Source organism: Mytilus californianus, unplaced genomic scaffold, assembly GCF_021869535.1.
Source record: "Mytilus californianus isolate M0D057914Y unplaced genomic scaffold, xbMytCali1.0.p SCAF_11, whole genome shotgun sequence".
Taxonomy (NCBI): domain Eukaryota; kingdom Metazoa; phylum Mollusca; class Bivalvia; order Mytilida; family Mytilidae; genus Mytilus; species Mytilus californianus.
This window is the reverse complement of record NW_026262593.1, coordinates 1,216,759-1,242,764: the sequence shown is the minus strand read 5'-3', so window position 1 is coordinate 1,242,764 and position 26,006 is coordinate 1,216,759. Positions and strand designations below refer to the sequence as shown.

Here is a 26,006-nt window from a genome sequence, read left to right as displayed (position 1 = left end):
CAGATTTTGTTAATGTCAAATAACTATTTCATTTAAAATGTATCTGTTTGACAAAAATTCACCCTATTTTCACCACTAAATTATTTGAGTTGAAATGTAAAACAAATACTTATTGGTTTTGCTTTCTGTTACAATTAGGTGGCAAGACTCTTTTGATTCATTGGAAACTTTTATTTTTCCTTTCGTACTTCTTACTGTCGTTTTTTATCTAGATATGGTGGAGTTATGAGCTCCATATCATAGGGTCAAACACTGACTATTTGTAGAAGACTGAAGTATCTTACTATGTTTTTTATATCTAGATATGGTAGATTCATGAGATCCATATTATAGGGTCAAACACTGACTATTTGTAGATACTGCAGTATCTAGATATGGTTGATGTATGAGCTCCATATTAAAGGGTCAAACACTGACATTTTGTAGAAGACTGTAGTATCTAACTACTGCAGTATCTTACCATCTTTTTATATCTCGCTATGGTGGATTTATGAGCTCCATATTTTAGGGTTAAACACTGACTATGTGTAGAAGACTGTAGTATCTAACTATCTTTTTATATCTAGATATGGTGGATTTATGACTTCCATATTATAGGGTTAAACACTGACTATTTGTAGATACTGAAGTATCTTACTATCTTTTTATATCTAGATATGGTAGATTCATGAGATCCATATTATAGGGATACATACTGACTATTTGTAGATACTGCAGTATCTTACTATCTTTTTGTATCTAGATATGGTTGATTTATGAGCTCCATATTATAGAATCAAACACTGACTATTTGTAGATACTGCAGTATCTAGATATGGTTGATGTATGAGCTCCAAATTATAGGGTCAGACATTGACTATTTGTAGAGGACTGTAGTATCTAACTACTGCAGTATCTTACCATCTTTTTATATCTCGATATGGTGGATTTATGAGCTCCATATTTTAGGGTTAAACACTGACTATGTGTAGAAGACTGTAGTATCTAACTATCTTTTTATATCTAGATATGGTGGATTTATGACTTCCATATTATATGGTTAAACACTGACTATTTGTAGATACTATAGTATGGTACCTATATATATCTTTTTTTTCATGCTGTTATGGCACGTTTACCTAACACCACCTTTTTTATGATAAATACGATAAGTGATAAAAGAGAGGTGAAAAAAGGAAAATGATAACTCATAATTCGAATACAAACTGACAACGCCATTGCCAAATACGAAAGACAAACAACAGCCTACAAACATAACAGGAAAGAAAACAAATAACACGAACCCCACAAAAACCGGGGGAGGAGAGATCACAGGTGCTCCCGAATAATAAGCAGATCCTGCTTTAAATGTTGAAGCCCTCGTGTTGCCAATGCATACCGAATATGGTTATGTCATATTCGAGGACAAGATAATAGGATTGCGGTTTCTAGAATTGGAACATATCGATCGTCATCTGTGAAACGTATTTTCCATAATAGTCAACCAACTCGAGATGTTGTTTGTAAAATTTTCAAATGCATGACTTCAACTTTACCACTTGGAACCTTTTTTGAAAATAAATAAGTTCCCAATCTATAATTGTTTCGGAGGCAAATCTTTATTAATGAACTTCATCTATATAATTATGTATATGAATAAAAGGGAAAGGAAGTAACTCGGATCAAGGACTGTTGTCTGAATTTTAAAATGCTATGGATTCATCATCTTCGGGGATCTTGTTAATAATCACTTCACCTGCAAATACAAAACATAAAAGATAATAATATGACATGTTTTTCAATTTACAAAACTAGATTTTCTCACGGTAATATCCTACCATTATTTATAAAAAAGACGACTTTTTCCTTAATATTGTTTTGCAACGTTTTATTGGTGACAATGTTCCTTTAACATTTATATAGAATGGTCAATTCCATAGCCTGATTCGATTTGCTCATTCTGCAGTGACTTCTTAGATTTGAATGAAAGTCGTTCGCATTGTTAAAAATACCTTTACAGTTATAGCCTAAGTAAAACTTTTCATATTATATATCATAGAGATTGGGACGGACCTGTCTCACATCATATTATTCATCATTGAAACTATAACTGAATATATTTAATTATGAATTGTGTTTTCATACGGATACAAACCTAGTATTTTGATCCTTTTCCGTAACCATAACCACCTCCGATACCAGCTGATACTAGTCCATATCCTGCACCAACTGAAACTGGTCCGTATCCTGCTCCGACGGAGACTGGTCCATATCCAGCGCCGTAACCACCACTAACAACAACTGGTCCTGGACCGTACCCACTACCACCTTTGACTGGTCCATATCCGACACCAGATCCGCTTCCTACAATAATTGAACCCAAACCGATTCCTGAGCCATAACCTCCGGAAACTGGTCCATATCCGCTTCCGCCAACTCCTAGAAGGACTGCAGAACCAGCCCCGGATCCATACCCAGACCCATATCCAGAGCCGTATCCACCACTAACAAGAACTGGTCGTGGTCCGTATCCTCCTTTACCTACAGAAACTGGTCCATATCCAGCACCGGATCCTAGAACAGCTAAAGAACCTACACCGGATCCGATTCCATATCCACCATATCCACTTCCAACACCTCCTAGAAGCACTCCAGAACTAACTCCAGATCCATACCCAGAGCCATATCCAGAGCCGTATCCACTACTGACAAGAACTGGTCCTGGACCGTATCCGCCTTTACCTACTGGTCCATATCCAGCACCGGATACACCTCCTATAACAGCTAAAGAACCTACACCAGCTCCGATTCCATATCCACCATATCCACTTCCAACACCTCCTAGAAGCACTCCAGAACTAACTCCAGATCCATACCCAGAACCATACCCGCTTCCATATCCATATGAATCTTTTCCAGAGCTGTAGGCAGAACTGAAGACTGTCAGCAAAACGACAGCGAAAGTGAAATACATTTTGGTACGGATCGTCTGTACTGTAAAGAAATCAGAGGAAGATACATTTATAGTTGTGGCAAAAAATTTAACAACAGATAATTTGATGTCTAATTAGCGTACGCGTACTGCAGCATATGAGAACATGTATACTAAGTTACTTTAAAGTCAATAACTAGAAGAAAAGAAACCCCAAAGATTTGCCTAAAATGTGCTAATTCAAAACATTAAATAGCAAAAAGGATTGGAAAATAAAAAAGAAAAGAAATTTATTCGGTATATTTCAATTTTGTATAAAGAAAACGTGACGTAGATATATAAAACAAAACAGCAACCCCACGACACAAATGATAAGACAACAAGAGGTACACATGATTTATCTATTTATATCTAACTGGCTTTAAATTTGCTTTCATGAACTGCGAGTACTCCTTTTTCGGTGTTTTGTGTCTATTGTGTTTATGTTTGTTGTTGTTTGTATTTGAATGTGCTTCGTGTGAATCTATTATTATTCATAAAGCCATGTGCAACTGATTTTTACTGATTGTTCTTACGGTGTATTCTTTTACAACTGTCCCAGCATAAGGGGTGGGGATGAGGGCTCACAGACATGTTTAATCCGCCACATTCTATATGAGCTTGAATAAAGTCAGCAGCCTGTTTATCAGTGGTTGTTGTTGGTCCATGTCTATCATATTTGCGTTTTTTAAAACTGGTTTGTTACAAATAAGGCCGTTAGTTTTCTTGTTTGAATCGTTTAACATTTTTCATGTCGAGACCTTTTATAGCTGGCTTTACGATACTTATGAGTGTTTTTCATTGTTGAAGGTCGTACGGTGACCTATAATTAATTATATTCACGTTATTAGAACTCTTATGGTAATTGTCTCGTTGGCAGTCGTACCATATTTTTTATACAGTTTATATCGGTAGACAAATATTTATGCAATATGTAAAGCTAAAATCGACACGGCTTCCTTGTAGAGTGGTAAAATATTCATTTATTTATGTTGCATGTTTGAAACATTTCGGATATAAATCTTAAGAACAACAACATATAAAGTTAATTAAAATAGAAAATGCCATTTTCGTGAATTCTTCCCCGGGCCCTTTTTCAATATTGAATCTCTATTCTCTTTCAAGGTCCGGGAAATTCTGCTATTAATGTACAAAAAAGAAAAACCCAAAAAACTTCTGAAAGTGAAAAACACGGTGAAGATCAAAACAAAATGAATAAAAAATCTATTTTTATATATCTACCAACTAATAAGGGGACTGTGCACATGATCTATAATGGAAGAAATAGGCAACTGACTAGCATAGCAAGTTTTCATTAAGAAACAAGAACTTTTAAATAAAAAGACATTGTTTCACTAATAAAAGTGTTTGATAAATTTCAAATACTTTATTTACCGTAAATTAAAAATATCCTATAAAACACAAAAGACACACAAACAAGCAGAAATAATATAAGATCTCAAATTCACAGCAGCCTATATAGCTACTTTTGTAAGACATCAGAAAACTTACCTTAAGATAGGAGCTGGATATAACCTATGCTGAATCCGTAAAATGTTCCTGTTTTTATACTGAAAAATGACTGATTACATACCACATAGTCGATTCATTTATAATCATGCATCATAATTGCATCACCTTTGACCTTTGTTGTCATTCATATGATCAATCCCCCAAATATTAATTATTTTATAAAAGAAATTGAAATAAAACAAATGTACCTGTTTCATCGTTCATATTTGTATGAAATAATAGATGCATGACTTTGTGTTAAACTAAAAGACCACAAGGCAAACGGTTAATAATCATTACATTTTTTCTTTTTTGCTCTCATACTAATATTTCGTTTGTTATCATGACTTTTACTTATATTCACTAATTGTATGTTCATTTAATCTCATCATTCATGAGGAATTAAAGATATGAATGAATGAATGTATTGATTTACTAGATTCATAATAAAAGAGAGAGAGAGAGAGAGAGAGAGAGAGAGAGAGAGAGAGAGAGAGAGAGAGAGAGAGAGCGGGAGAGCGGGAGAGAGAGAGAGAGAGAGAGAGAGAGCAGTCTATGTGTGCGTGCGTTTTTAACAAATGTTTATTTGAACATGCAGATCAATCACATTATGTTTGCCTCTTTAAAATAATCAAAAGAAATTCTTTTTTTTTCTTGCTTTTTCCATATATTATGTAAAATTTATATTACTACAAGTCAGCAACTTTAGATTCAAAGGAAGGCAGTTATGCAATAAAACAAAACTAATTAAGATAGATCTATAATCTGAGTAAAGGGATCACTATCGAAAAAGAAACGATTTAAATCTCATCATGCACTTCCACTACTAGAAGGATCAGATACAATATTGGTGTTTCATAGGTCGCCGTATTATGATAGTTTTTATCAACCATCACTCTTAAATTATGAACTTTGTAATAAGTTGCTCAATCGACAATCGTCTGTACTTTCTTGTGTACACCATTTGTTTAGTCAGTGTTCAATTTTTGGTTTATATTCAACAGTAATTTAAAACAGGCAAAAAATAAAAACCAAAATACATAATTAGATATTTCAGAATCTTTAAAAGAATCAAAACGAATAGAAGATGTGAATTAATTGTCAGATAGGCATCGAACAATTAAATAACAGAAACAAAAAGACAGATTTGGATAAGTTCCAAATATACACTGACGGACAGACAGAACAAACGCAAAACTTAATATATTTGCCGTTTCCGTTTTTAAACTGCTTTATGTAGATATAAGAAGATGTGGTATGAGACAACTCTCCATCCAAGTCGCAATTTGTAAAAGTAAACCACTATAGGGTCAAAGTACGGTCTCCAACACGGAGCCTTGGATGACATCGAACAGCAAGCTATAAAGGGCCCCAAAATGACTAGTGTAAAACCATTCAAACGGGAAAACCAACGGTTTGTGCTTTAACCTTAAATGTTATAGTTGATAGTGTCGCTATTATTCATAAAAATAAAAAAAAGATGTGGTATGATGTCCAATGAGACAACTCTTCACCAGAAATCAAATGAAATGTTATCCAGTATGTCTCACATGCCACGAAAAATCAAATTTAATGTCTTATTTTAAACTTTTTAGCGTCAGACGACAGTAATTTATCTTATTTATGTATGTACTTGTGTTTTAAGTTGACCTAGTCAGTGACCTTGTTAATGACCTTGTTGATGATCTGTTTCTTTTTCCATTATTGACTTTTTTGTTGTTAATTTATTATAATGAGTACTCCTGACAGTTGTCTGCTAAAATAAAACATTTCTTTTTCTCATAATATTACTTTATAAATATGATCGGACATTACTAATACGGTGATATTTGCTAATCCATGTTAAAACAGGCACACATTTTTTCAATTACATTCTCGCTATAATATAAATGGTTATTAATTTTTTTTAGTAACTGAACTGTTCGATTTTGATAATTTCCTAATATTTCTTATTTGTTGGAGAGAATTATGGCCCTGGATACTGTAAACAGTACCTCGACTGGAGGCCTCCGGGTTACAAAAATAAAGTTGCATAGGGGATCATAGATTTATTCTTACGAGGAAGCTCCAAGCATGCTCGGAGGATGCTTGGAGCTTTTTAAGTAGGCTCTTCTCAGCAGTTTATGTGACAATAATAATCATGATCCATTAAGATGTCAATCAAATCTATAGCACTTTTATAATAAGGAAAGTAGAGCATTATAGAGGAAGCTCCATTAACACCTGTATAAACATCTGGTCTATTCAAACAAATCTATAAAATAGATGAGAAATTCAATATTACTGTACAATGCATGGTATTAAGTCTTCACAGAAAGAAAATAATTTTAAAACTGCTGAGAAGAGCCTACTTAAAAAGCTCCAAGCATCCTCTGAGCATGCTCTGAGCTTGCTCGTAAGAATAAATCTATGATCCCTAGGATATATCGATCTTACAGCATTTTCCGTTAAAAAATAGGTTTCCCAATCTTTCCTTTCGAAATAACTAATGCGTTTCCTGTCTACAATATGTAGGGGATATTGGGCGCATCTGTATCTCTTGACTACATTTTGTTTTCATATTGAATACACCTTCTTTAAATGAAAATACATGGACACTTTTGGGATAATTGGCTCCATATAACCTCCATATTGAAGTCTTCTGCAAGTTTTTTGTTGGTCTGCACTCGTCTTAGTTATAGTACAAGCATTTTTTGAAGAAAATGGTGGGTTAAACTCGGTATTATATCCAGCTAACCCTTCTGATTTCTTTGATTATAGTTGTTAAGGGGTCTAATAACAGGATTTTATAAACACACCCTTGGCCAAAACAGAGTGTTAATTAAAGATTTCATACTCAAAACAACAGGAACAAAATGTATGTAAAATTATTTTCTATCCATGTCTGATGAAATTGTAGCTGTTAAAGGGCCTAATAAACACTACATGTCTGATTTCAATGAAATTATAGCTGTAACAGTGCGTAATAAACACTCCGTGTTTGATTTCAATGACATTGTAGCTGTAAAAGTGCGTAATAAACACTCCATGTCTGATTTTAATGAAATTGTAGCTGTTAAAGGGCCTAATAAACACTTCATGTCTGATTTCAATAAAATTATAGCTTTTAAAGGGCTTAATAAACACTCAATGTTATATTAAAATGTCCATCTGTTGTCTGTCAAATACGATATAATGATCATTTTCCTAATTATTTCATTTTTTTTGCAGAAAATTGAAAGCGAGACACTTTCAACAGAATACTCTACTAAAGATTCTTCTTGGGAAGTTTTGGAATGAACAGGCAACACAAATTTTGCTTGCTGAAATAAAAAGTGATGATGCCACTCAAAAGGGGGGAAAATATAAAAAAGAGAATGTGGATTAGTACATCAGAACAATTAGATACTTATAGATAGTTCACCTAAGAACATGTAAAGGGTAAATGGAACACCTTAGTAACTGCTCTGAAACGAACAAAAGACCATCACAACAGATCAGGGTCCAATACGAAATTATGTGCTTTTCTGCCTGAATTAAGTGGGAATCCTACCATAAAACCAACCACTAAATCTGGTACTATAATTTACTAGTAAAATGCATAAAATAAAAGAGAGGCAAATGATCAGTCTAAGTCCTTATCAAATAACAATGACAACGAAGCAGATCAAGTTCTTAAACTAAAAAAAAATGAAGCGCAAAAGTTATTCTTCCGCTAAAGAAGTCGATTTTGTAAACAATACATGGATTAACAAAAATAAAAGGAAAGAGAAAAAGAAAAAAATGAAAAGGCAAGAATGCAAGATAAAAATGAATATGTTTAGAGAACTTATAAAAGAGATGAACAAGCAAATAAATATAAGAGTTTTAAAAGAGATAAAATAAAAGTATGCACACGTTTACAATAGGTGGTCTTCGATCATGTACAAAAGTTAAAAAAAAAAATACCGAACTCCAAGGCAAATTAAAAATTAAAAACTGACAAAATCAAACCCTATCAATCAACGGAACAATTGGAAAACAACTGCCATTTCCGATAATGGAAAATAGAACATATTATAGAACACTTAAAATGTTACTATTGTATTGACATCAGATCTGTTTTCATATACAAATATTGATTTAGAAAATCTCCAATCATTTATTCTATCTTTTATTTTTGCAGGATTACACTTGCTTTAAATGGTGAGAATTTTGATAAAATAATGCTGTTTTTGCCAGCTAATGAATATTTTAGGAATATCTCAAAATTTGGTGTTAGATATTAGATGATAATCAGACAATACACATCACTATATATGAATGTAACATTGGCGAATAGTTTTCATATTAATGATCATGTTTTATTGCTTCTTGATCCCCGCACAAGTTGGAAGTATTGGCGTCATGTGTATCTGTGTTGATTGAATAACAGATTTAACATTTGGCGTCATGTGTATCTATGTTGATTAACATATTTAACATCATGTGTATCTATGTTGATTGTATAACAGATTTAACAGCATGTGTATCTATGTCGATTGAATAACAGATTTACATTTAGCATAATGTGTATCTATGTTGATCGTATAACAGATTACTGAGATTCCATTTGTCTTTGCAACTAGCAGCACAATACCAGCAGGCTTGCAATGTCATAGACTCACGCTAGTAAACTTATTTTGATCTGAAACTGTATAATTGATCTGAACAACTCTTACAAGCGAATAGATTGAACAGTACTGAGTTTACCGCAGTGGATAAGTCTGAACATGACTTAATATTTTTTCAGACTTGAAGATGATATTGATGTTAAGATCAAAATGAATTTTTAAGATAAAACTCAATTACACGTTATTACCGGTGACTCCAACATTGCAAATAACACTTCCCTGCGAAATGTGTTATCCAAAGGTCCGAAATATCGTGAGCCTAAATCCATCAATTGGAAACACAACTTCCAAAAACTGATGGATTCAGTCTAGGATTATGCCAGGCAATGGGTTAAACGCGAGAAAGAAGACGTAGATACTCTTTCCGAATAGAATAAGGCTGTGAGGTCGTTAATACAAATCAGAATTAAGAAACTGAATGGGTTTATCAATACCCATGCTACATCAATCTTTAAAGACCCACATGTTGCAAAACACTTGTCCTACCTCCATGACAAATATTTTGTTGTCCCTGCAGATAAAGCCCCAAACAACATCGTCTTTGTGTGTAAATCACATTACATTAACTGCTTGATAAATAAATTAGGTATTGACAATTCACTTGGAAACTCAACATATACCTCCACGACACTTTTACTAAACAGGAAATCCTGGATAATCATAGGTCTGTTCTATGTTCCTTTGGAATTTCAACCAAAGATGAAGAACTGGATCTTCCATCACTGTACTGGATACCTTAACTACATAAGTGTCCTTTCAAACAACGGTATATTGCTGGGTCTTCCAAGTGCTCCGCGAAACCTCTTTCTAAATTATCAACATCAATTTTATCAGCAATCAAAGTCGGGCTTCAAAGTTATTGTGAAACTGCCTATTCCTAGAGGTGGCGTGAATCAGATCTTGATACTAAAAAATTCCAAAGATCTTTTAGAGTACATACAATCTAAGACTCTTTCATCTTGCATTAGTATTAAAACATTTGACTTTTATACACTTCACACAAGTATTCCCCATTCCAAACTTAAAGACAAATTGAACAGTTGGTATTGCTTTGTTTCATAAAAAAGAATAGCCAACGTAGATACAAGTATCTTGTCTTAGGGAGGGATAAATCCTACTTTGTAAAAAATCACTGATTCAAACAAAAAAGTCTCTGAAACTGACATTATCAAGATGCTTGACTTCTTGATTGACAACATATTTGTTTCGTTTTTCAACAAACTATCGGCATTCCCATGGGAACCAACTGTGCCCGTCTTCTTGCCGACTTGTTCCTTTATTCTTATGAGGCTGACTTTATACAGGAACTTCTTAAGAAGAAAAAAAGAAGTTAGCAGTATCCTTTAACTTTACATTCCGCTATATGGATGATGTTCTCTCACTAAATAATTTAAAATGGCTTTGTCTTCAATTCACAACTATGGCGTGTTCATCAGTTTGAAAAGAATTCCGCTTGAACAGTGCTAGAGGCCGTCTTAAACTTGCAGTGAGGTGATAGTTTTTGATGCGTGCTGAAGGCCTCACTGTGACTTTGAGATGAAGAACACCAATAAAAGCGCTGTTCCTCTGCTTTTTGTGTTTTTCGCTGGGCATTTCATGATTTTTGTCATGGATGGATATCCCATATCCTTTCTTTTCTTTTACACGTATGTGTTGTGTTGAATGATAATTGGAATTATGTCATTTATTTGGTTTCACAAATGTGTGTTGTTTTTTGTTGTTGACATTTACAAGATAATTTGATACAAACAATCTGAAACGCAAATATCACAGAATGTTTACATTTTCTTGGTTCAAATAAATGCAGTCTGCCAAAGTAAAATAACAAAAATACCGAACTCCGAGAAATATTCAAAACGGAAAGTCCCTAATCAAATGGGAAAATCAAAAGCTCAATCACATCAAACGAATAGATAACAACTGTCATATTCCTGACTTGTAAAAGGCATTTCCTTATGTAGAAATTGGTGGATTAAACCTGGTTTTATAGCTAGCTGAACCTCTCACTTGTATGACAGTCGCCTAAAACTCCATTATATTGACAACAATGTGTGAACAAAACAAACAGACATAATAGGTTAAAATGTCATAAATAGGGGTACAGCAGTCAACATTGTGTTATAATCTTAATTACTATAAAAACAAACAATTATGTCAACAAAGAAAATCAAAAAGGCATATAGACAAAGCACATCAGCAAAAACGGAAGACAGGAATACACAAATTTACTATAGCACAATAACACAATGACGGGATGTACCGAGCCACGTCAAATGAATATTACCAAAATTACAAACAGTAAAATAAAGGCAACAGTAGTATACCGCTGTTCGAAACTCAATAATCGATAGAGATAAAAACAAATCCGGGTTACGAACTAAAACTGAGGGAAACGCATCAAATATAAGAGGAGAACAACGACACAACAAAAACACAACATTAAAATGTAACACACACAGAAACGAACTATAATATAACAATGGCCATTTTCCTGACTTGGTACAGGACATTTTAAGAAAAAAATGGTGGGTTAAACCTGGTTTTGTGGCAATGTTAAATATAACATTAAAATGACAACATTACATGACATGACTACAATACAAATAAATGGGAGAACATATAGGACAAAGAAACACACGAATAATAGCTAACAAAAGGTACTAGGTTTAGAATTTAATACGCCAGACGTGCGTCTCGTCCACACAAGACTAACCAGTGACGCTCAGATGAAAAAAGTTTGAAAGCCAAAACAAGTACAAAGCTGAGGAGCACCGAGGACCAAAACTTCCAAAAAGTTGCGCCTAACACGGCCAGGGTTTTCTGCCTGGGACAAAAACATCCTTATTATTTAGAATAATATATACTTTTGCAAACACTAAATTTTATAAAATGACTATATAATAGATATACATGATAAAACCGAAGTGGGGACTAACTACAGAATAAAAACGGATACATTACATAAAACAACTTAATCCAACACATAAAAATACACAGCCGAGTTAGCCAAGGCCTCAACGCACAAAGTGACGTCACATTTGAAATTCTAAAAAAACACACAAAGAGACGTCACATTTGAATTTGTAAGAATATTTCCCAAAATTAAGACAGAATTAGGATTGATTCAAGACTAGATCTGTAATACTGACATTACATTTATTAATAACAATGAAAATTACAATACTATTAATATCAAATTGTGGTAGTAATTAGATAATTAATTGTATTATCTAGCTATGTCAGTGTTTCTTCTGAATCAAACTGTAAACCAAATATATCGTATAAATTTCGTTGAACCAAACTAAAATCTAATAAATGAAGGGGGGGATTAATTATCTTTACCATAACACACGAATATAACAGAAAAGACGTTATTAAACCAGCAACATGAGTATAAAAGGGTTGCATCCCTTGAATTCTTAAAATCTGTAAATAATTGACAGGGTTCAAATCAGAGACAATGTTTTATGAATAACTTTTATTATCACTTGTAATTTATTATGATTTTTGTTACATATGTTCTTTCAAGAATTTTCAACATATTATGTGAAAAAAAAAATAAAAAATCCTTCTATCTTTTAAATATTCCATGTTTAAAAATCTGAAGTGAACAGATGTTTAGTTCAAATTTGAATTTTGAAGGCGGAGCCTGACAACAGCTGATTCTGTTTGTAAACAAATGCACATGGAAAATAATGTTCATGCATAATAAAGACAGCACCTACCTAATTTGCAGAGATATCCAATGTTTAAATCCCTTTGAAACATTAAACAAACTTTCCTTCCAGAAAACTTATTTTGTTAATTAATCCAATAAGTTAAATTGTATATAAACATTGAGTGCAAAGTAATAAAAAAAGGTCAAAAGGGTTTAATTATATCAGTCACTACAGGTTGAAATAAAAAAAGTATATCATGAATTAGTGCCATCTATGTCCCATGTATGGTTTAGATTTAGGGTTTGGGTACAATTCCCTCACAAGATTTAACACACAATCGGGGATAACCTCTCTTCTGACGATAACAACAGTTTCATCAACCCTATCCCTATTCAAAAGCCTGCATTTTTTCCTGAGATATTGAGGACTGCTCCATGCTCCTCTATCCTGCATCATTCTCCAGAATAATTTATATTTCAGTTTTCTAATTCCACTATTCCTAGCATGTGCCCTCTGTCCTACACCTAACCAATTTTGTCTGTTTTGTGTAACACAAGGACTACAAAAACAATCCTGACACATATCTTCATCATTGGTATCATTTCCAGCACTTTGTTGATCTGACCCACTTTGACCAGGGTGCTCAATTTCATCAGTTGCACTAATATTGGTTTCTGCATTATCTTCTAAATGAAGGTTAGAAGAAGAACTTGATGGTGCTATCTCATTAAAGTCCCAATCATTGTGGCTAAAAAATGCCTGAATTGCAAGTTTCTGTTCCTCTGTTACAGCCAAAGAAAGAATATTTTGATTATTTTGGTTTTCCATTTTACTATAGATTTCAAAAATGTCATGTGTAACAGTTTTAGGTGTGCCAGTATCACTTTGCACACTTTTGATGGGGGTTTGGGGATCGTTAAAATTTTTAATGTCCAATTAAGTGTTTTTTTTTATCTTTACACGAAACACATTAGTGTTATAACCTGTGATTTATATACCTAAGATAAATGTAAAAGCTGCTGAATTGACACAATATTTTATCAAATATATATATTCTGCTCTTGTTTCCCAAGTTCACCCCAGATAAATAGTGAAGTCTAGCATTTTGACAGTGGGGGGAAACCCACATGTAACTTATTTTTGAGGGAAAATTTTCAATAATTGCATTACAAATACAAATAAAATCTCAAAAATATTAAATAATATCTTCCAAAAACCCTCAAGAAAAAGTATAGAAACATATATCTGTTTTAAGAATAAAACTTAGTTTTCATTCACCCCTGCTTTGAGTGAAAAATTGGAATGTCCAACATCAGTAGCTATCAAATTTTGGAGGGAAATTTAGAAATTGAATTTTTCATAATCATGGAAGCACTTGCTGTAAATATGAATGAAAATATTCAACCTGCAGAAAAAAGAAAATATTTGAAAGATAAAGTTGAGAGTGTTAAAAGAAGGAATGATATGAGGAAAGAAAAACCAAAACCTATTGAAGGAAAAATAAATTTTTCTTCTGGATCTATTGATGAGAAGAATTTGATATATGAAATGACCAATGACATTAAAAAGGCAATGGGTGGTGGGAACCCAAACAGGACTACAAATAAAGACATGTTATTTGAAGTAATGACATTCTACATTAAAAACAATATAACACAACTACATGAAGATCAACATATGGCTGAGGAAAACAATATACCATTTTTGGACTGTTCTTTTACATCATGTAATGAGGAAAAATCAACACAGAAACTTTTTGTCACTGCCGAAACATCAATCGAGAACCTTATTAAAAGAGTGATAAACCATGGAAAAGTTTGTAAAAGTCAGTTGTATCTTTACTCAACTGATATTAAGGGTCATGTTGGAGTATGCAAACTTAAATGTGAGGAAAAACATGAACTACTGTGGTCAAGCTCACCGTATATGGGAGACAAATATCTATGTAATTTAAGAATGTCTCACGGATTTTATGTGTCAGGAATACTTCCAAACCAATATTCCAGATTTTGTCAGGCATCTAACATTGGTACTATTGGGGAGACTACGCTGAATAGTATTTTCCAGAAATACGCCCCGGTAGTGTCACAGCTGGTGAAAGAGTCATATGAAACTGCTCTTTTGGAGGAAATTGCTTCTTATGAAGAACTTCAAGAAGGTATCGATATTGTAACTGATGCAAGACATGGTACCAGAAAAAACTCAATGTACACAGACGTAGTTTGCCTTGGTGCCAGAACACACAAAGTTTTACGTGTTGAAACAATTTCAAAAGTGGATTGTACAAGTGCACAAAAACATGAACTTATAGGAACAGAGAGGATTTACGAATATTTTAAAAATCTCAGAGATGAGTACGAGGTGAAAATTCGCGTTCACTGTCATGACAGAAATACCAGTGTTAACAAATTTATCCGTATTAATGGAATTGACACAGAATCAACAAATGATACATGGCATGCCACCAAAAACATAGCCAAAGAAATCAAGACCATTTGTTCTGGACCTAGATACAAGGAAGGACAAACGTGGCACCCTGAGTTATCGGACAAAGCAGCAAGTATAAAAACTCATCTTTATTGGGCAATGAAAAATTGCAATAAGGATCCAGTGAAACTTAAACTAAGTCTATTGAATATAGTTGAACATTATAAGAACAATCACGAACACTGTAGTGAATTATCAAGGTGTAAAACTGATTCGAATTATGAACCAACTAAATATTTAATCAAGGATCCAAAAGCAGAGATGTTATTAGGTCGGGCTCTAATGAACACCCAGGTATATAAATCGCCAACTGATTATGTTCATTGTATGGACAGTTATTATGTGGAAAGTTTCAATAATGCCATTCTTCAATATCATGACAAGAGAATTAACTTCTCCAAACAAGTTTATATTCTTCGGACAAATCTAGCTGTATTGGATTGGAATGAACATGTAAATAGGCAAACCACATCATTAAAAACTGTTCAAGATGCAAAAAACCCACGAAGACAAGTACAAGTAAAAATTTTGAAAAGGAAATCTTACAACATGTGGTCTGAAATCTGGGATCAGTTAGTTCAAATTTACTTGGATTTATGATATTTTATCTCACAATTTTTAAAGTCAAATCATTAAAACATAATTGTAAGTAAATATTTGTTTTCTTTATTTTTGTTATTATATCTACTACAAACCATAACTATTTTGACCACAGTGGATAAGATAATTGAATCGTCTGCTACAAATTCCTCAAGCATGTGCATTTGTTTTGTTTACATTTATCAGCTGCTGTTTATATACAACTTGTACCTCCTACATCACCTTATCTGTCAAATCTTAATTGCGCATGTCTTACCGATCAGCCTGATCGGATGTTGCTGGTTTAAAAGTAATAATTTACAAAAACATCCTTTCAAAATTCTAAAACTACGTTGAATTACTGTTCTTGTAGTTGGATGGATGTAATTAAATCGCTTTTGTGTCGGCGTTTAGATTACCATTGTCTCAGTAGGGTGTTAACAACCGTTGCTTGAGAGGATAAGCACCATCCCCTGCTATATGATTTTTTCCGTAAATATTTTCACCTTCCGCTCATAACTTTGAGTTCTTTAAAACATGAGAATCGTGCACACTTCCAGCCCAATCAATAAAAACAGTTTGAACATGAGGTATCACGTAAGCTAAAATATTGAAGAATAATGCTCTGATATAATTTCCAATAAAGATATGCTTGTGGGTGTTTATGATGCGGTTGTATCTGAATGTACGTAACATTCATCGCGCCAATAACACCTTTGGTGGGTATAACTGAGATGCGTTTTATTTATTAAGCCTGTGATATTGAGGTCCACCAATTCACATAGTCTCCAATATTGTCCATTAGTCTCAATATTTAAAAGAAACGTTTTACAGCAGGGGGTGAACAATAATGGAAGAAATCCAAAAGTTCATCTCAATTTGCTTTTTTGAGAATATTTGGTGGTGATAGCAGGTCTTTGACAGATTATTTGTATATTTAAAACTTTTGTGACGATTTAAAACTTTACATATTGTATGAGTAAACAACTGGCTTATGTTAAAGACTTAATGTTGATGTCTTTTGATATTGATTATTTTATTTATTGTTTCATTGAAGTTTACCCCACATCTGTTTATATTAGTATATTTTGGTGCTTTATAAATGTATAAATATTAGTTTATTTTAATGGTTATAAAAGATTTGCGTTTTATCTATTGGGCCTGTGATATCGAGGTCAACCAATTCACAGTCTCCAATATTTTCCATTAGTCTCAATTTATTTTTTTCAAACACAGTAGGCGGTGAACAGTAATCGTAGAAATTCTAAAGTTCAATTTGTCTTGTTTTTACCATAACCCGAATCATGTAAAAGTACAATGCATATACATGATTAATTTTTACGGGCCAGGAAAACAATTTCTGTACATTTTTAGAACACCATATATTTTATGATCCTTTCACAAATATGGAACGATTGACTAAACCTTTGAAATATTTATTTGCGCATTTTACGATTTTGCACGAAGTTATGAATTAAAACAATGCATCAAAACTGTTCAAATGTCTATGGAACACAGAAATATATGTCAATCTGGTTATAAATGTGTCATCGTAAAACAATATATATATACAATATTTCATCTCGTTATATATCATGATGTACTGAAAATATTGCGTAGTCAGTAGGATAGTATTGATAAATATATTCTATGCTACAAGTAACAAAATCATGTACTGTCCATGCACATCGCATGTCGGTATGGTAAGTGTTACAGAAGGTCATTACACTTGGTGAATAAGTACATATAAATGCATCAGAACTTTCTAGTCATTAAACAGTTATTTGACGAAGCTTTCATGTGACGGGACATCTATTTTTTTCACAAAAGAAAAAAATGAAATTGAATTCAGGTATAAAAAGTGTGTTTGTCATCCCTTCTTTGCTTCATGTCTCACACATAGTAAACGTGTTTTAAGATAATTGTGTACCGGTTACTAAAAATTAGTAATTGTAAAAAAAAAAATATATTAAACAGATTTCGATAAAATTGAGAATGGAAATGGGGAATGTGTCAAAGAGACAACAACCCGACCATAGAGCAGACAACAGCCGAAGACCACCAATGGGTCTTCAATGCAGCGAGAAACTCCCGCACCCGGAGGCGTCCTTCAGTTGGCCCCTAAACAAATATGTATGCTAGTTCAGTGATTATGGACGTCATACTAAACTCCAAATTATACACAAGAAACTAAAATTAAAAATGATACAAGACTAGCAAAGGCCAGAGGCTCCTGACTTGGGACAGGCGCAAACATGCGGGCGGGGTTAAACATGTTTTTTGAGATCTCAACCCTCCCCCTATACCTCTAGCCAATGTAGAAAAAACAAACGTACAACAGTACGCACAGTAAAACTCAGTTTAAGAGAAGTCCGAGTCCGATGTCAGAATAGGAAACAAAAGAAAATAAACAAAATGACAATAATACATAAATAACAACAGACTACTAGCAGTTACTGACATACCAGCTCCAGACTTCAATTAAACTGATGGAAAGATCGTGTCTTCATCATTTGAATATCAGGCACAATCCCTCCTGTTAGGGGTTTAGTATTATACCATCATAAAATATATGAGAAGAACATAACCCGTTTTTTTATATTATTATTATTATTATTATTATTTTTATCATTAATATTATAATTATTATCATTATTATTATTTTAAGTATAGATTATCGGATTTTTCTACACATTGATAGAGTGTAATATCAACCGTGAGTCACAATGTGAATATATTTGGCGAGTGAGAGCAGTGTCGACCGATTGATATTTTACGATATTTATACGTAGAAAACCCGATAATCTGTTTATCGTTCTATAAAGGTCTTTCTTCCTTCCTTAGACATTTATACGCTTTACGAAAGTAAGCTTGATAACGTCTCCCTAGGCATAGTGACGTCGCTGATAAAGTCTGCTCACGTCTCAAAGCTATTGAGAAGGGTAATATAAGCAAAGGGAAGGAAGATAATTATAATACTTATCATTATTGCATGATAATTATCATACCAATAATATATCCTCGTACTGCACACTTCTGACTTCATTAAACTGATTGTTTGTCCTTTTGCACAAAGAAGTGGTGCTACCATGAAATTTTGGTACAAAACATTTAAATTTTTACAACACATTAATTGCATCGTACATGTGATAAGGACTTTTCCTCCAACTTTAAACACGAAAGGCAAACTTATTCAGCTGTATAAAACAAAGATGAAAATACCAAAGTTCGTGCAATTGAAGGCTTTCTTCAACCGCCTGATGATTTCAAGTTAGGGCGACCGGAAAGATCGACTGTCACTAGAAAACGTGGATATAAGGGGTTAAAATTTTACCTTGCATCATACTAACAGTGGACCCCTAGAGTTGTTACAGGGGACCTTTAACGTGCAGAAACGTGATTCTTTTTCGACACGCACAGCCAAAGGGACGACCCCAGATGAGTTTTACTTCCGGTCGGTTCAAGTCCAGGGATGACCATATTTCTATAAACCATTCAATCCTTAGATTAATTGAACTTGAAATCTGGTCCTTATATAAGGAAAGAGAAAAATTATGAAAATAAATGGATATATTTTAATTTTTGGCTATCTAGAGGAAATTAATAGTATAATCAAGGATTTGTTGTGTGATAATCTGTGTAACAACAACCTGTTCGATCTGTGTTAGGACACTTTTGCTTGACTGATAGTGATGTGTCAGCTGTTTTGTCACGTGATGCGATTTTTTTTTTGAAGACGAGATTATTTGTTGAAGATCTGTAAGAAAATTGATAAGATATCCGGACGAGATGCACTACTTATTGAGCACTTAGGTGATCAGTTAAAAAAAAAAAAAAAAAAAAAAAAAAAAGAGGTTTCATGATTATTCACATTTGGTAATGTTAATTTTGCGTTTAATTTGTCATTTTAATGATATATACCTTCATCTGCTACATTGTAAATGTAATGTAACTATGAAAGATTGAATATATATTTATTTAATATCCACAATGTCAACGCTGCAAAAAGGATTACATGGCATGTCATGAGAGTGTGATACTTTTAAGGCAAAGGTATACGCAATTCTGTGATATTTCGGATAGGGATGACATTTTGTTTGCATTTAGGACTTGTTGAACTGCATTTGAATATCGAATGTTTTTGTTTCCACTTAAGGGTTGAAAAATACAAATTTGTATGAAAATATAAAATAGATAAACAAACAACAAATAATAATAATAAAATACATGGACTTTGAAGGTTCATAATAAGCTGACATTTATTCATTTGTTCATCAATTCGTACTTCATTTGACCAATTAATATAATTATGTTTAATCATGGAAATCACCATGCATCCAATAAATATGCCAATGACACTATATGTACATTGGTCATACCTGTATGAATATAAAATTACGGACAACAAGAAAAAGTGTTGATTGTCAATCTATGTCTACAAAAAGACCAGGTATCTAAAACAAAACGTTCACCTTAAGAAAAAGGGAGTACATGCATTAAGGCGACAAAAGATTATAGATCATCGATTGAAGAGACTAATCTAGGTAAGAAACAAACGCTAAGGGAATCGCTAGAACGTTAAAAGGATGTTTCTATTAATTGTATTAGGAACAGCTGAAGATTTGCCATATTGCAATGACGTCGGCCTATTGATTAACAAAGAACACTCCAAAAAGGTAGTTGAAATATTGTCAACAACTACATTCAATTGTTTGTTTATTCGTTCAATTTGATCAAGTTTGAACTGTAATGTAGTGATTTCTGTTCACAAATGGAGTTAATTTAAGACTTATCTTGGTCTTTTACAAATTATTTAACGTGACGGGAATCAAACTCCCCCTTGCAGTCAATAATATGTGGCTGTTAACATCGACGAAACCTCTCGTTTGGTGATGAACTTATTAGTTTATTCTCTGTGCAAAATTAAAATACCACTTTATAAATTATAAATCGTATTTGTCCAAAGCGCTTTTCTTGTCTTTACTATGCCCAGGAACACTCAAAGCTACATATTTAAAAGCTTACTTTGTACTTGTATAAACTTTTTATTTTATTCCATACATCTCAGGTGCTCCGGAAGGGCAAGCAGATCCTGCTCCGCATGTGGCACCCATCAATATTAATCGAATATTTTTTATGTTATTTGATAAAAAAAAAAATATTTTATGAAACTAAATACAATTTATTTATTTACTCCCAATTATATCGCCTCTTTCGTGAACTTTGTTGTTGTGCATGCATGTTACATGTACTTCAATGAAAAGTAAACTACACCTTCCTCTGAAGATTCCTATTTCATTCCATATCAAAATCATTGAATTGAAGAAAAACAATTTAAAAAGTATATGTTTAAAATGTGTGCACCTTAAGCTTCTAAAACAAAAAACAAAAATTTGCATCAGTATTAAAAAATTCTCCATCTATGGGCATTAGAATAAAAACTTTATAGTTAGACAATGGAAGTGAAAATAACCCTATAAAACATTCATTTTCGGTGTCATATATCAATATCAATCAAAAATCAATAAAACATCCTAAGATGGGTACGAAAAATAGTAAACCTATGTTTGGACATAGAAATAATTTTAAAAGCAACTAATAGTAATTTTATGGAATCTTGTTTTATCAACTAAAATTAAAAGAGTATCTTTCTAATAATGCAATAGGGATATATCAATATTCTTCTTGTTTACCACCTTACCTGAAAGGAATGATTTTAAGGTGGTACCTAACACTACAGGGAGATAACTCTGTAAAAATCAGCTAAACGTTTTAATTACGTTGTATTGTTCAGGAAATATTAAGCTTCTCAATGATCAAAATTAGTGTTTGTCAAACTGCTATATAACCAAAGAAATTTTTCTGATAAAGTGGTTGGTTCAAATTTTTTGAAATTTTTATATTTTTGTCAAAGGGTTAAAGTAAACATTTTGTCAAAATTTTATGAAAATTAAACGAGCCAAATTAATATTAGTCAAGGTTTTGGGTACCACCTTAAAAAGGAAATGTCATGTATGGTAATGTTGTAGTGAAATAATACTTAAAATGCGTTCTACGTTTCAATCCTTGTGTAGTATCATCTTTATGATTTAGGATTGTCCCATGCATGTATCGTCTATCTAAAAAATGTGTTTGGACACAAAGTACTTTGTGCATAAATCAGTTATTCCAAGTTCTGATGGTTGTCATGAAATGTCTTGCAGGAGTGAGTTAAAGAAAACAAATATAGAAATTGAGATCAGAAAAAATGTCGAACTAGCTAAGATATTGGCTGGATCACAGCACCGACGATGCTTTGATTACTATTTTTGCTTTTTTGTATCATTTTGTCCTTCGTGGTGAGTACCTGTAAGTTGTAGTTTATAAGAGTTCCTAGCATATAATTACATGTCCATTTTTTGCTTTGCTATACTAAAATGTATTCTGTTAAAAGTACCCTCAAATTACGGAAATTTTAAAATATGGTATGACAGAATGGTGGACAGCTGACGAGGAGCTATGGTCATGTCAGAGGATATTCCCCCCTAGTGACAGACACACTGGGTATATCTGTGATCGCACGTGTTATCATGAATGTTAAATTTGTCTTTTATATATACTAATTCATGACTCGCAGTTTTTTTATTTCATTGTTCTTTGTTGACAAAACACCTCTGCAATTCGCAGTTACAACCAAAAATACTACACACTAGAACAACTAAACTAACCTCTCCGCTTCCGGAAAAAGAAATATTTTTAAAATACATCGTATGACATTAAAACACGATTTTTGTCGCATTCTAAGATAGAGCTGACATTGATTCTATTTGAAAATAAGAAGATTTGGTATGATTACCGATGGAACAACTATCTACCAGAGACCAAAGGATGTGGACGTAAAAAACTATAGTCGTTGTTCGGCCTTCAACAATGTGCAAAACACAAAACGAATGGTAGGCTATAAAAGGCTTCGTACTGTGCCAAGTTTTTATAAATTCAAGCGAGAAAAACCAACACCATAAATTATTAAGAACAACAATGAAAGAAAAACAAATATGAGAGACACAAAAGAGGAATATTAACAATAGGAAACAAAAACAAAAATCGTCTTTTGGGGAAATTTTTTAAATAAAGTTTCCAGTATGACAATGAAATAACCAAATCCAGAATAGGAAAATTGTTGTTTATATAAAATTTATTTAAAATTAGTCCTTGAGTACAATTAGTTCGCAGTTTAATTAAAAACTTATTGATTATTGAACGCAAAACTATCTTCAAGGTTACGATGATACAGTAAGTCTTGTTGAATTTATCAAATAAACGAACTTGAGACGGATCTTTAGCGGGTTTGGTCAAAACAGTGATTCATAACAGGAACAAGTCTGTTTTTGAAGGACCGCTAGTGGTGTCCATAAGAATACCAACAATATGCCGATAACGCCATTGCTGAAAGAACATCGACAAAATCGTCTCAGTATTATTAGTTACATAGTGTGCTAGTGACCTATCACGATATATATGGGGTCAGTAAATTCCATATATATCGTATTAGGTCACTAGCAAACTATGTAACGAATTTATCTTACCAACTATCTTAACATGTGGTATTTAGACTAGTGGCTTATCAAAGTGATCAAGCTTGCAATACCGTTAGTATTAAGAACCTACTTCCATTGGTCTATACAAAAACAAATGCCAACAATAACAACTTGTTAACTTTAAATGTGTTTTATAAATTTATTTCAATCGTTTATCATCAAATTTTTCGTCTGTTGAAACCTTTAAAAATTTTCCTCATCAACGTGTTGTTTTTATAAAGAGGCGTAACACCACTACTAACCGTGTATTGAAATAAGCCCCGCCTACTAACCTCATATATGGAATATACACGGTCTCCACGCGGTTGCTTTTAATCAATCATATTCCTAGAAATGTATAGGAGGTCAGATAATAGAAGATATCTAGCATATTTACCTTTTCATTAGGGAAAAGGTTTTATATGAATTACAGTAAAAAAAAATTGCAATCTAGTATTGTGAAGAAGACTAATTCGTAATACGAACATATAAATCTTCGTGATTTAAAATGTGGTAATAATAATGACTGTTCACTATACGACTTACTGTTGATCGCACGGCCTTTGACGTAAAAACACTTATAGGTTCATTCTTAAGTACTTTCATAAAGTATTTTCGTCATACCTCTATCACATAGTTGACTGCTTTGTCGGCCGGTACGAACACAAACGTATTTACGAGTACGTTTAGTGTGTTTCTGATATTCTAGTGGTGTCAATAAGTAATCCTCTTATAATTGCTAAATCATTTTTAAAATGTGCATATGTAAACAATATTTATACATTTTTTTCAATTAAAAGAGGGACGAAAGATACCAGAGGGACAGTCAAACTCGTAGATCGAAAACAAACTGACAACGCCATGGCCAAAAATAAAAAGACAAACAGATAAATAATAGTACAGATGACACAACATAGAAAACTAAAGACTAAGCAACACGAATCCCCTCTAAAACTGGGGGTGATCTTAGGTGCTCTGGAAGGGTAAGCAGATCCTGCTCCACATGTGGCACCCGTCGTGTTGCTTATGTTGTTACAAATCCGGTAAATAGTCTAATTCGGTAGGTCATATTCGTGAAAAGGGAAGGTTATTGTAGTTACGACATAATGAACATATCCGATATCATCTGTGAAACGGTTATTCCATAACGGTCAAGAAATTTTTTTATCTGAATTCTCCCGTTTACGCTAATTTTTACAATAGGACGAAAAAACGTCGCTTTATTTTAATTTTTAGAATGTTTTTAACCAATCGTTCTTCGACAATATTGAGGTGGTCATATAGAAAAAAAACTTCTACTTACGTATGATGTAACAGACAAATAATTCAAAAATTATTTGTATTCTGATGTTGTTTACGGAAGCGTATAAGCGCCACACATTTTTTTCTTTATTTCTTCCTGTATGCTTGCATTGTAACGCAAAAGTTTGCGTTATTTCGCAATTGTTTGCTTTATAACGCAAACATAGGAAGAAATATAAAAAAAAATGTGTGGCGCTAAAACGCGTCCATAGTTGTTCACTTATACTCCCGGCTTTAAGAATTCGATAAACAGGAAGTTCAAGAGCAGTGGATATGAAAATGCATTACATGGTATATCGCATATAAAAATAAACGGAGAATGTGTCCATGGATAGAGATGATGCCCCTGCTTGCAAATAACGTTATAAAGGGACATAACTAGAGAACTGTAAAAGTGACGCCACCAAAATTTGAACTTGGTCTGAGTTTTCAGGTAATTAGCATTGTGTATAAGGATCATAACATTTGGTTGAGGCAAACTAAAGTTAGAGTACGGAAACTAATGTTAGTACGTGGGTACATATGGACCTACGGGCGGACGTAATAGCGAACAAGGGTAAGACATAATGCCCTCTTCATAAAAATAAGGAGATGTGGTATGAATATGATTATGAGATAAATTGCTTCGCCGAACGCAGCAGGATACGACCGCAGAGGTCCAACCCTAAACAGTTGGGGCAAAAATGGACACAATATTCGCAACTGGTACAGGTCTGCATTTGGATTGTAATTAAATATTTGACACATAATAGGTTTCTGACACAGAATAACTGTAGTCAAAGAACTTGAATTGGTTATGTGATTTGAATTTGTATTCATTTTTTTTTTTGCTTTTGTGCAATACACTATGCTGTTGCGAATTGACCCCCTCCCCCAAAAAATAGTTTTTACCCCCCCCCCCTTCTTTTGCCAAAAAAAAAAAAATATTTGAAGAAATTTTCTTTTTAATTTCTGAAATCTTGAGAACAAATTGTCCCCACCCCCCTCCCCCCTTTTCCAAAAAAAAATTCTTTCCCTCAGAATATGGTCATAATCTCAATTCAAATTCCCAATGGAGTTTGCAACCATAATAACCCATTTAAATACATCATAAAAGTCTTAAAATAGAAAATGACATACATAATCATGGCTAAAATTAAATTACCTTCATCAGCATTTTTAAAATAGTAACTTCTAAAAATAAAATGACAGCTAATCACCTCAAGACAATACAACATTTCTTTATACATAATTTAAAAGCAGAGTAAGGGAGGTAATTGAAAATGTTGTGTTTGAATTACTTCCCTTACACTGCTTTTAAATTATGTTCTGTACTTAAGTAATTGTCCAT

At 33.1% G+C, this 26,006-nt stretch overlaps 1 protein-coding gene across 1 annotated transcript; it reads right to left on the bottom strand.

The window, feature by feature from the left end:
- Positions 1-1,589: 1,589 nt before the first annotated feature.
- LOC127720931 (keratin-associated protein 6-2-like) lies at positions 1,590-2,953 on the bottom strand. The gene is made up of 2 exons (XM_052227666.1): positions 2,135-2,953; positions 1,590-1,735 (listed from the first exon to the last, which is right to left on the bottom strand). Exon 1 carries the CDS (start codon positions 2,951-2,953, stop codon positions 2,135-2,137), a length of 819 nt encoding a protein of 272 aa, XP_052083626.1. The 3' UTR covers positions 1,590-1,735.
- Positions 2,954-26,006: the final 23,053 nt, after the last annotated feature.

What these genes read in the sequence shown, in the direction of transcription:
- LOC127720931 (XM_052227666.1), bottom strand. Translation starts at nt 2,953, where the DNA reads ATGTATTTCACTTTCGCTGTCGTTTTGCTGACAGTCTTCAGTTCTGCC.